General features: G+C 42.0%; 1 protein-coding gene across 5 annotated transcripts in view; it reads right to left on the reverse strand.

The window, feature by feature from the left end:
* RNF17 (ring finger protein 17) overlaps positions 1–7120 on the reverse strand; it is a 110608-nt gene extending 103488 nt beyond the window's left edge. For 3 of the 5 annotated variants that reach the window (XM_070800321.1, XM_070800320.1, XM_070800323.1), the window contains exons 1-2: positions 6978–7120; positions 3776–3873 (exon numbers count right to left, since the gene is read on the reverse strand). In XM_070800321.1, coding sequence (XP_070656422.1) covers positions 3776–3873; positions 6978–7107 — 228 coding nt within the window. In that variant the 5' untranslated portion in view covers positions 7108–7120. Of the gene's footprint in view, positions 1–3775; positions 3874–6014; positions 6938–6977 lie in introns of those variants that run through there. The other 2 variants (XM_019971872.2, XM_070800322.1) reach the window with 2 other exon arrangements.
* Between the last annotated feature and the right edge of the window lie 5176 nt (positions 7121–12296).

The raw sequence follows: 12296 nt of genomic DNA on the forward strand, positions 1-12296 counted from the left end.
TGGTGATGAACAGGGAGACCTGGCGTGCTGCAGTCCATGGGGTCTCAAAGAGTTGGACACGACTGAGCAACTGAATGGTATAGAGTATCAGTCAAAAACAGAGATGTTATTTAAAAAACCCATGCCACTATGAAAGATAAAGACTGATTCATATGTACTCAAACTCAGAAATAAGAACATAAGCATACTCATTAACTCTGAATGGAATCATTATAGGCTTAAGCTTGAAATAGCATCACCTGGGCCTTCAACAAAAGTCTAATGTGACTATAGGTATTACTTTTTAGAGCATATACATTATTTAAAAATAATAAACTTCAATCCGGAAATAGTCTATAAATTCAGACTTTTCACTAATTTAGACTTGATTCTTCCCTTATCTTTTTCCAAATACAAGATACCAGCAAAAATGTAAACTTTAAAAACTAACAGGGACTTTCCTGGTGGTCAACTGGTTAAGAATCTGCCTCCTAATGCAGGGGACTTGAGTTCCACCTCTGGTTGCGGAACTAAGATACCACAGGCTGCAGAACAACTAAGGGCACTTGCCTTAAGGCTTCCCTTGTAGCTCAGTTGGTAAAGAATTTGCCTGCAAGGCAGGAGACCCAGGTTCGATTCATGGAAAGGGAAGATATCCTGGAAAAGTAAATGGCAACCCACTCCAGTATTCTTGCCTGGAGAATCCCATGGACAGAGGAGCCTGGCAGGCTACAGTCCATGGGGCTGCAACTAGAGAGTCCATGGGGCCGCAAGCCAGAGCCTTAACTAGAGAGCTGTCGAGCTGCAAGGAAGACCCAGTGCAGCCAAAAATAAATTATATATAAAAAAAAAAAACTAATAAAAGAGTGGTAACAATTTCAGGAAGGTTTCTTGAAGGATTCCTTTAAACAGTGGCCAGCTTTAGTGCATTTGAAGACTGAATACAGTCCTCTGTCAATTATGTGGCTTATAATAGCACAGGGAGAAAGGGGAAAAGGCGGGTAGGATGGGACAGACCACATGTCTCCCAAAGTGAGAGGCAGAACTAGTCAAATGATACAAAATAGATTTGCTACAATCCTAAAATCAAAAACCAGTATTTGTAACAGCACTGTAAAGCCAAGTATACTTCAATAAAAAAGCACACATAAATGTAAATTTCAAAATAAAAAACTAGTATTTGTAAATACAATATAAACACTTGATTAGATGTTACGAAAACACTAAAAATAATATGTTAGTATTTTAAGAGACCATTAAACACAAAGTCATTTGCCACAAAAGGCAAGAGGTTACTGTTCTAATAAACTTGCTGTTTTTTTAATATCAGAACAGGATAGACATGAGCAGAGACAGTTACAGTGGAATGTCTCTTTCTTTTCCCTTAATTCACTCTTTACCCACCATAAGACTCAATCTGTCAGGGATATTGTATTTCAACCAGGAGCTAGGCTCCCCTTTGTCTTAACTATGGAGCTGCTGCTGCTGTTGCTAAGTCGCTTCAGTTGTGTCCGACTCTGTGCGACCCCATAGACGGCAGCCCACTAGGCTCCTCTGTCCCTGGGATTCTCCAGGCAAGAATACTGGAGTGGGTTGCCATTTCCTTCTCCAATGCATGAAAGTGAAAAGTGAAAGTGAAGTCGCTCAGTCGTGCCCGACTCTTAGCGACCCCATGGACTACAGCCTACCAGGTTCCTCCGTCCATGGGATTCTCCAGGCAAGAGTACTGGAGTGGGGTGCCGCTAGCTACTGTCAAAAAAAGGGAGAGGGACTAGGAATTTCCCACAATAAAAGCCATGATTCATAAAGTACATAATTCCAAAACAAATATCTTCTAGTGTGTAATGTGTCTGCTGTAATTTAAACCTGCACAAATCACATATTTGTATGTTTATATACATATTATTATATATGTATGTGAAAGCTGGACCATAAAGAAGGCTGAGTGCTGAAAGTGAAAGTCACTCAGTCCTGCCTCTTTGTGACCCCATGGACTATACAGTCCATGGAATTCTCCAGGCCAGAATACTGGAGTGGGTAGCCCTTCCCTTCTTCAGAGGATCTTCCAAACCCAGGGATCGAACCATTGCAGGCAGGCTCCCACATTGCAGGCAGATTCTTTACCAGCTGACCCACCAGGGAAGCCCTGAGTGCCAAATGACCGATGCTTTTGAACTGTGGTGCTGAAGAAGACTCTTGAGAGTCCCTTGGACTGTAAGATCAACCAGTCAATCCTAAAGGAAATCAATCCTGAATACTCATTGGAAGGACTGATGCTGAAGCTCCAATACTTTGGCCAACTGATGTGAAGAGCTGACTCATTAGAAAAGACCGTGCCCTGTTTCTGGGAAAGACCAAATGCAGGAGGAAAAAGGGACAACAAAGGACGAGATGGTTGGATGGCATCACCAACTCAATGGACAGAAGTTTGAGCAAGCTCCTGGAGATGGTGAAGGACAGGGAAGCCTTGTGTGCTACAGTCCATGGGGTTGTAGAGTCGGACACAGCTGAGCAACTGAACAACAAAAACAATATGCATTATTATATATATTCTTGGTAGCACTAGTAGCAAAGAACTGGCCTGCCAATGCAGGAGACATAAGAGATGCAGGTTCAATCCCTGGGTTGGGAAGATCCCCTGCAGAAGGGAATGGTAACCCACTCCAGTATTCTTGCCTGGAGACTCCCATGGACAGAGGAGGCTGACGTGCCTCAGTCTATACAGGAGCAAACAGTCGGACATGACTGAAGCAACTCATTACTCACATATGTATTTTTATCATGGTTAACCTGCAAACCAGTTAATCCACATCTAAATAATCAAGGGTCAACCATAACATTTTAAAACTTGGAGAGAACTTACACATAATTCAGATTTGACTTTTACAATTCTATAAGAAAATCAGGTATTATTTCCATCTCACAAATGAGGAAACTCAGGATTAGGGCACAAGAACTAGGACTGCATCCCAGGTGGTCTGCCTCTATATTAACTGTCTGCCATGCTGCCACAGAAAATAATCGATACAAATCTTCAAAATCTGATCTCTCAAGTGGAACATTAAGAATTAAATAGAGATTAAGAAAACTTTCTAGAAACATACATATATAAACCGAGCAATACTTATATTTGTAGTAAATGCAAAGAAAGTTCAGTAAATTTTATTTTAAATCCTTAATTTGTTCTCATTATCTTGAGTGCATGGGTTTTAGTGCAACTGCATTATTTTTAGCACTTCTAAAGTTAACTTTAGGATGTTGTTTATTTTTTAACACATCTCTACAAGTGTAAATTTAATGACACACAAAGGTTGAGAGGCAGAGGAAAATTCTAAATTTGCTTACATGATATCAGTTTAGAAAAAGGGGATAGAGATTTTAGTACTTCCCTGGCAGTCCAATGGTTAAGACTCCACTTTCCAATGCAGAGGATGGAGCTAAGATCCCGCATGCCCCGGGGCCAAAAAAAAAAAAAAAAAACCCCATAAAATAGAGGCAATGTTCTGGCCCATTCAATAAAGACTCTAAAAATGGTCCACATCAAAAAATCTTTAAAAAAAAATACAGATGTAGACTGATAAGTGTATGACCCTAAGCTTGCATTCTTTTTGATCACTTTGAATAGTTACAAAAACGTACGTGAAAAGCCTTATCTTTTGCTAGGTTTCTTTATTTAAAAGACTCAGCAGCAAATATCCAAGTTTTTAGTTCCTAATTAGAAGTATGTTTTATTTCTCTACCATTTTTACCTGTAACATTATGTTGTAATGTGATCGATATGAACAATAAAACTTACCTCACAATCAGGGCATGTGATTGTGCTGTATTCTTCAGTCATTAATAAGCACAGGTCACAAAAAGCATGTCCACATTGAAGTTCATGGTGGTGACCTACTGACGAAATTCTTCTGTGAATTAAACTTTTCAGTTTGTTAATGATGCATATTCAGTATAAGCAAAGGGAAAAATTAAAAGGGATTCTCTTCTATAGAAAAATATATCTATTTAGTTAGAAATGGATGACATTAAAATTCAAGAGAAACAATACAAATTAGAAGGGAGAAAAATCAGAAGAAAAGAGAAACCAGGCAGAGATAATTAATATTGCTTGCATTCATTTAGATAGTTATTTGGTACCTATAATACTTTGAATCTGCCAGCTCTTACAATCATATAAAGAAAAAATCATATAAAAAATCTGACATACTCCATTTGATCATTATAATTATCACAGCTAAATAGGCTGTAGATATCATATTTGACAACCTAGAGATGGATAAACATTTTGGTGTTCTGGGATAAATGGTATAATCCAGATCTAGTTCTGTTTCCAAGTCTAATGTTCTTTCTACTTGATCATACTTCCATCTGCGAATTTGTACTTCCCATCCTGTGAAGGGGACAGTGAGGGTCAATTTGAGAAAGTGGCAAGACCTTCTCTTTGAACAAAATAATGCCATTTGCAGCAACATGGATGGACCTAGAGATTGTCATACTGAGTGAAGTCAGACACAGAAAGACAAATATCATATGATATCAATTACATGTGCAATCTAAAAAAAAGGGGGGTACAAATGAACTTACTTACAAAACAGAAGTAGAGTCATGGATGTAGAAAGCAAATTTATGGTTACCACGGGATGGGAAAGGGTAAACTGGGAGAAGGGGCTGACATACACATACTAAAGTTGGCTTAAAGCTCAATATTCAGAAAACGAAGATCATGGCAACCGGTCCCATCACTTCATGGGAAATAGATAGGGAAACAGTGTCAGACTTTATTTTTCTGGGCTCCAAAATCACTACAGATGGTGACTGCAGCCATGGAATTAAAAGACGCTTACTCCTTGGAAGGAAAGTTATGACCAACCTAGGTAGCATATTGAAAAGCAGAGACATTACTTTGCCAACAAAGGTTCATCTAGTCAAGGCTATGGTTTTTCCTGTGGTCATGTATGGATGTGAGAGTTGGACTGTGAAGAAGGCTGAGTGCCGAAGAATTGCTTTTGAACTGTGGTGTTGGAGAAGACTCTTGAGAGTCCCTTGGACTGCAAGGAGATCCAACCAGTCCATTCTGAAGGAGATCAGCCCTGGGATTTCTTTGGAAGGAATGATGCTAAAGCTGAAACTCCAGTACTTTGGCCACCTCATGCGAAGAGTTGACTCATTGGAAAAGACTCTGATGCTGGGAGGGATTGGGGGCAGGAGGAGAAGGGGATGACAGAGGATGAGATGGCTGGATGGCATCACTGACTCGATGGATGTGAGTATGAGTGAACTCCGGGAGTTGGTGATGGACAGGGAGGCCTGGCGTGCTGCGATTCATGGGGTCGCAGAGTCGGAGACGACTGAGCGACTGATCTTATCTGATCTGATATATAAAATAGATAACTAACAAGAACCTGCTATATAATAGCACAGGGGACTCTACTCAATACTTCTGTAATGGTCTACAATCAGAAAAGAACCAAAACAAAACAAAACAAAAAAATAGAGAGTGGATATATGTAGATGTGTTGATATAACTAATTCACTTTACTGTACACCTGAAACACTGTAAATCAGTTACATTCAAATTTTAAAAAAATCCTCTCTTAACGATCTAAGACATTGGCAAAGACAGAAGACAGGACAGAAGTCAGATGCTACTACTATCACACAAACATGACCCATATAAAGGTTATTTTTCACAGATTTAGCATTTATGAAGGGAAATACCATCTAATACCAACATTTTAATACTCTAAGTAGAATCTGAAGTTTATAGTAATAAATATATGTTATAGTTATGTCATTTAAAAAGATTTTGCAAGAAAAATGGGAAAAGAAACTAGATAAAATGAGGCTTCATTTACTATAAAATTAAGTGTTCCTGCTGATTTATATTAAAACAATTGCATTCTTTTGATAAAAAAAAAGAAATTTAGTTTTTAAGCTAATGAAACATCTAAAACTTGTTTAAAACCAGGGTAAATTTTAAAGCTCTAATTTAAATTCCAGAGATACTGTTACTAAGGATATCAAAACTGTTTTACCTTTTAAAGATTTCTGATACTGTACAAGTCGAAATAACGTGGGCTGCATTACAGCTTACAAAGCACTTTGATAATTCCACATGCAAAGGCACCATCTTTCCAATTGAGTACTTCTCAGCATTATAATACAAATGTATGAAAGAACAGGTGATTTTAAAATGTCATGTTCTAAAACTTTATTTTGTAATACTATATCATCAAATAATGGAGATTTTCTATGAAACAGCAGCAATCGAAATTCGGGTAAGAGAACTTGCCTCTCCCCAGGAAAACACAACCAATTTTCTCTACGCTCAGGTCTCCCAAGCAGAGTCCATCCTGGAGCGACTGAGAAAATGGACTTTCACTTTGAAAGTATAAAATGTAACAGTTACACAGGGTGATAATAAGACTCTGGCAGCTCCAAGAGTTTAGTTTCAACAACACACCCCTGCAGAGACATAGCACTCTAAGGCCTGTGAGGTTAGGGTCAAATAAACTGAACCTGTTTTCACTTGAGGAGAGTCTCAGTGAGCGGAGTATGGGCGCGCGTTCTCCCTGGATGGCCCAAGACTGAACACAAGATGCACAAAACGTAACGGGCTGTCTTCTGAACAAGGCTTTAAGCCAAGAGAGCAACAAGTCCCCCGCCCCCACCCCTAACATCCGTTTTTAAATATCAGGAACCTTTGGTTACCACAACAAAACTATGCAAGAAAATGAAGTTTCGTTGCTTCTTCACCACAGAATGACGGTTAAATTCTCACATTACCCCTTTCTCGAACCTGCGACCCCATCAGTGGGGCAGTCAGTGCGCAGCAGGGGCGGAAAGCCGCTCTCGAGGCCTTGGCGTCAGGACCTCAAAGGCGGGCTGCGCGCTCGAGGCCTGGGCTGCCCCGTGCTCCCTCGCCGTCGCAGCCACTCCCTACTCTGCCTGTTCCTCAGCTCCCGTGACGGCAGGCGGACTGACCCCCCGCGTCTCACCCAGAGCTCTGGGCGCCCTTCTTCCACACCGGCTACACAGGGCCTCGGTGGCTCCCCGGGCCCGGCCGTGCGTCTCCACCTGCCCGCAGGAGGACACGGGGCGCCTAGCCCTCAACGCCTCAGCCGCCATCTTCGTGCCTCGAATCCCAGGCCCGCGTCGCGTGCAGACCCGGTATCCCTTGCGGCAGAGACCAATCGCCGGAGGCGGTGGCTCCAGGGAGCCAATCGGCAGCGAGGAAGCTCCAGCCCACCCATCCCCCCGCCCCAGACCCTCCCAGCAGGAGGCTGTTTGCTGTTTTACTCCGGATGCTGAAAGCAGATTGCACGTGGTCTTCGGGGACCGTTTTGTGGTCTGATTTTTGTCCAAAGCTCAGTGCCTTATCACTCTCACTGCATATAAATCGGATTTCACGCATTACTCCTTACTTTGCTTTTGACTTTGCAGGTGGCGACGTCGTCCCCCTTCCCTAGTGGATCATAGTGGCTTTAGTGGAGAAGCCAGTCTAGCTACCCACCGGTGAGGAGATTTGGTTAACAGTTTCAAACTAAGGTGTGGTCGTTATTACTAACAATTGTTGACCCTACTGGTATTTACAAGGCCTTGTGTTGAGAACGTTTAGGGATACAAAGAATTTATAAACTAACAGGTTCCTGCTTGAGTGATATGTCATCCTCTACCTAAACGGGTAACTTCCACTAAAGCAGTTTGTATTAAATGCCAGAGGAGACTTAGAGAAAATAAGAATTGTATGCGTTGTGTGAAAAGCCTTTGTAAAGAATATAAGGTTTATACTAGACTTTAAAACCTGAGTGAAACTTACAGAGATAAACGGAGGAAATGAGGCTTTCCAGGGAGAAAGAACTGCAAAAACAAGGGATTGTAGGTGAGTAGATGCTGTTGCCTATTCGGTATTTAACTTACAGACCATTTGCCTAGATTAGTTAATACTGCTTTAAGTGAGCTTTTTGGAGAATTAAATTGGAATTGAATTTTAAAGAGTCTTGAATGTTGGGTAAGGACATACCCTTTAAACAGTCCAGTGCTGGGGAAATTGTGTGAGCAAGAAACCAGGTGATCTGGTAGCAATTTGGCAAGTATCGGTGTATTGTGGAGGAAGCACGTGGAGATGGCAGGGTTCCTTTAGCTACTAAGAGTAAAACCAGCATATATTCTTCATTTTCTTTTTCCCTCTGTGTGTTTTGTTTTGGAAATAGAAGTATTCTGTCCAAAGCTCATCCCTGGTTAACATCCAAAATATACAAACAGCTCATACACCTCATATCAAAAAACCAACAACTGAATTCAAAAAGGATACCCTGAAGAAATGTCTTTAGTGAGAGTATCTTAATGGTGAATGCTCCAAGCTTTTATTTGGATGAAAATATTTTCATCTTCATCCTTGAATGAGCATTTAATAACATAATGTTCTAAATTGAGTTATTTTTTCTCAGACTTTGGAGATAACATCATACTGATTTCTGTCGGTCCTTAATAATCCCAACCCTTAGTGCTTCTGCTGTGGCCTCCCTGGATGGCAGTTTATTTACAGTCTGTCTTCCTGCCCCACCAATACTATCTCTGAGGGGATGCCACATTGCTCACCCTCAGTGTTCCTTAAACACTGTAGCCTTCTGCCCTGTCCAAGCAGGTGCTTCATTTGTCGAGCAATGAAAGCAAGAGGGAGAAATCCCATGTTGCAAATATAAAATGTAGGGCAAAACACCAACTAATAAATTATAGTATTTTCAGGCTTCAGTTCAGTTCAGTCGCTCAGTCGTGTCCGACTACTTGTGACCCCATGAACCGCAGCACGCCAGGCCTCCCTGTTCATCACCAACTCCCGGAGTCCACCCAAACCCATGTCCATTGTGTCGGTGATGCCATGCATCCAGCTCATCCTCTGTCATCTCCTTCTCCTCCTGCCCTCAATCTTTCCTAGCAGCAGGGTCTTTTCAAATGAGTAAGCTCTTTGCATCAGGTGGCCAAAGTATTGGAGTTTCAGCTTCAACATCAGTCCTTCCAATGAACACCCAAGACTGATCTTTAGGATGGACTGGTTGGATCTCCTTGCAGTCCAAGGGACTCTCAAGAGTCTTCTCCAACACCACAGTTCAAAAGCATCAATTCTTCGGCACTCAGCTTTCTTGACAGTCCAACTCTCACATCCATACATGACCACTGGAAAAACCATAACCTTGACTAGACAGACCTTTGTTGGCAAAATAATATCTCTGCTTCTTAATATGCTATCTAGGTTGGTCATAACTTTCCTTCCAAGGAGTAAGCATCTTTTAATTTCATGGCTGCAGTCACCATCTGCAGTGATTTTGGAGCCCAGAAAAATGAAGTCAGCCACTGTTTCCACTGTTTCCCCATCTATTTGCCATGAAGTGATGGGACTGGATGCCATGATCTTAGTTTTCTGAATGTTGAGCTGTAAGCCAACTTTTTCACTCTCCTCTTTTACTTTCATCAAGAGGCTCTTTAGTTCTTCTTCACTTTCTGCCATAAGGGTGGTGTCATCTGCATATCTGAGGTTATTGATATTTCTCCTGGCAATCTTGATTCCAGCTTGTGCTTCCTCCAGCCCAGCGTTTCTCATGATGTACTCTGCATATAAGTTAAATAAGCAGGGTGACAATATACAGCCTTGACGTACTCCTTTTCCTATTTGGAACCAGTCTGTTGTTCCATGTCCAGTTCTAACTGTTGTCTCCTGACCTGCATACAGATTTCTCAGGAGGCAGGTCAGGTGGTCTGGTATTCCCATCTCTTTCAGAATTTTCCACAGTTTATTGTGATCCACACAGTCAAAGGCTTTGGCATAGTCAATAAAGCAGAAATAGATGTTTTTCTGGAACTCGCTTGCTTTTTCAATGATCCAGCAGAGGTTGGCAATTTGATCTCTGGTTCCACTGCCTTTTCTAAAACCAGCTTGAACATCTGGAAGTTCACAGTTCACATATTGCTGAAGCCTGGCTTGGAGAATTTTAAGCATTACTTTACTAGCATGTGAGATGAGTGCCATTGTGCAGTAGTTTGAGCATTCTTTGGCATTGCCTTTCTTTGGGATTGGAATAGAAACTGACCTTTTCCAGTCCTGTGGCCACTACTGAGTTTTCCAAATTTGCTGGCATATTGAGTGCAGCACTTGCACAGCATCATCTTTCAGGATTTGAAATAGCTCAACTGGAATTCCATCACCTCCACTAGCTTTGTTTGTAGTGATGCTTTCTAAGGCCCACTTGACTTCACATTCCAGGATGTCTGGCTCTAGGTCAGTGATCACACCATTGTGATTGTCTGGATTGTGAAGGTCTTTTTTGTACAGTTCTTCTGTGTATTCTTGCCACCTCTTCTTAATATCTTCTGCTCCTGTTAGATCCCTATTGTTTCTGTCCTTTATTGACCCCATCTTTGCATAAAATGTTCCCTTGGTATCTCTAATTTTCTTGAAGAGATCTCTAGTCTTTCCCATTCTATTGTTTTCCTCTATTTCTTTGCACTGATCACTGAGGAAGGCTTTCTTATCTCTCCTTACTATTCTTTAGAACTCTGCATTCAAATGGGTATATCTTTCCTTTTCCCCTTTGCTTTTCACTTCCCTTCTTTTCACAGCTATTTGTAAGGCCTCCTCAGACAGCCATTTTGCTTTTTTGCGATTTTTTTTCTTGGGGATGGTCTTGATTCCTGTCTCTTGTACAATGCCACGAACCTCTGTGACAAAATGCTTTACTCCACAATACCTCAATTTATCTACCTCAAGTCTATAGAAGGGAGTTTCTATCCCTTTAAAATGAATCAGGCTTTTGCCTCAAATTTCCATTAAACTTTATCTTAGAACCGGTTCTGGTATGTCAGGTGGAGGGCTGGAACCCAGGAATGGCGACAGAGGAGAGACAGCCTGCCCTGAGATCTGGTCTGAAGTGGAAACAGTGGCACTGACAAAAGTACAGAACAAAGCTGGTCCTGGAGTTCATGTGAGCACTGGATGGTGGAGCCCAGATCCCACATGGCAGCTAGAGCAGACAGTTACCTAACTGTGCCAAGGCCTGGTGCCCCTGAAAGGAGTAAATGTGTTTTTTCCTTCTTTTCAGTGTGAAAGGATACTTTTCAAAGAAAAGGTAAAATCATGGCTCTCCTCTAGGTATAAAATGAACAAATGTTAAGTTTATTCTGCTCATATTTGGGTGTGGGAACTAAGCAGTTAGAACCGGTTCAAGGGAGCAGAGATGCACAGGTTTATCTGGAGTCAAGGATGCCAGAGTATTGTGCAAATGCAGCAAAACTGGCTTTTCCAGAGGAGGGAGTGTTGTTCTTCATGTTTGCATATCACAGACTTGGACTATTCTGAGTTGCACTCGGTTCTCGGTTCTCCGTAGCCTTAGATCCGTAAAACCCACCTGAAGGGTGTGCTCAGCCCCGTGTGCAGATTTCTATCCAGGCACAGACTCCCCTGACTTGACCTCACAGATTCTAAAGTTGACCTGCTTAGTGGAGGGAAACTGACAGCACTAGGAGCTTCCCTGGTGGCTCAGATGGTAAGGAATCCACCTGCAATGTGGGAGACATAGGTTCAATCCCTGGGTTGGGAAAGTCCTTTGGAGGAGGGCATGGCAACCCACTCCGTATTCTTGCCTGGAGAATCCCATGGACAGAGGAGCCTGGTGGGCTACAGTCCATGGGGTCGCAAAGAGTAGGAGATGACTGAGTGACTAAGCGCAGAGCCTCTATGTGCTAGACAATCCTACCAGGTTAACACTACAAACTGATGGGTGGTCATAGTATTAATGAGACAGTGTTTCTAGGAGGTCATCACATCAACCAGGACATAATAGGAATTGGTAACTACCAGCTGCTGATACTGTCCTGTTAGGAGACATAAGTCCACTGGGGGAGTGATGACTGCAGAATGAATGTGGAGATCTGACAGTCTTTGTAAACACAGAGTCAGGAACAATCAGCATATAAGCACTTGCTGTATTTTAAAAGTCACCTGGGAAAGTGTCTCCTTCTTCATCTTCATTACAATGTTGTCAGTTAGGGAAGTTGGTGGTCTTTCTAGGGCCCTGATTTGAGCACTCCTGATCCATATCATCAACAGGTAATCTTCCTTACGACATTCCTTCTTGGAAGCTAAAGGTATACACACACACACACACACACACAGCTTCACACTTGGGCCTCACCCCTATCACCACTCTGCCCGGTCTATCATTGCTTCCCTCACCTCTTAACTCACCTTGTGTCCATTCTTGTCTGGGTATCCTCCTAACCTCCTCAGAGAAGCCACACTGATCTGAACAAGTGAACTGGAG

Source organism: Bos indicus, chromosome 12 (assembly GCF_029378745.1).
Source record: "Bos indicus isolate NIAB-ARS_2022 breed Sahiwal x Tharparkar chromosome 12, NIAB-ARS_B.indTharparkar_mat_pri_1.0, whole genome shotgun sequence".
Lineage (NCBI taxonomy): Eukaryota > Metazoa > Chordata > Mammalia > Artiodactyla > Bovidae > Bos > Bos indicus.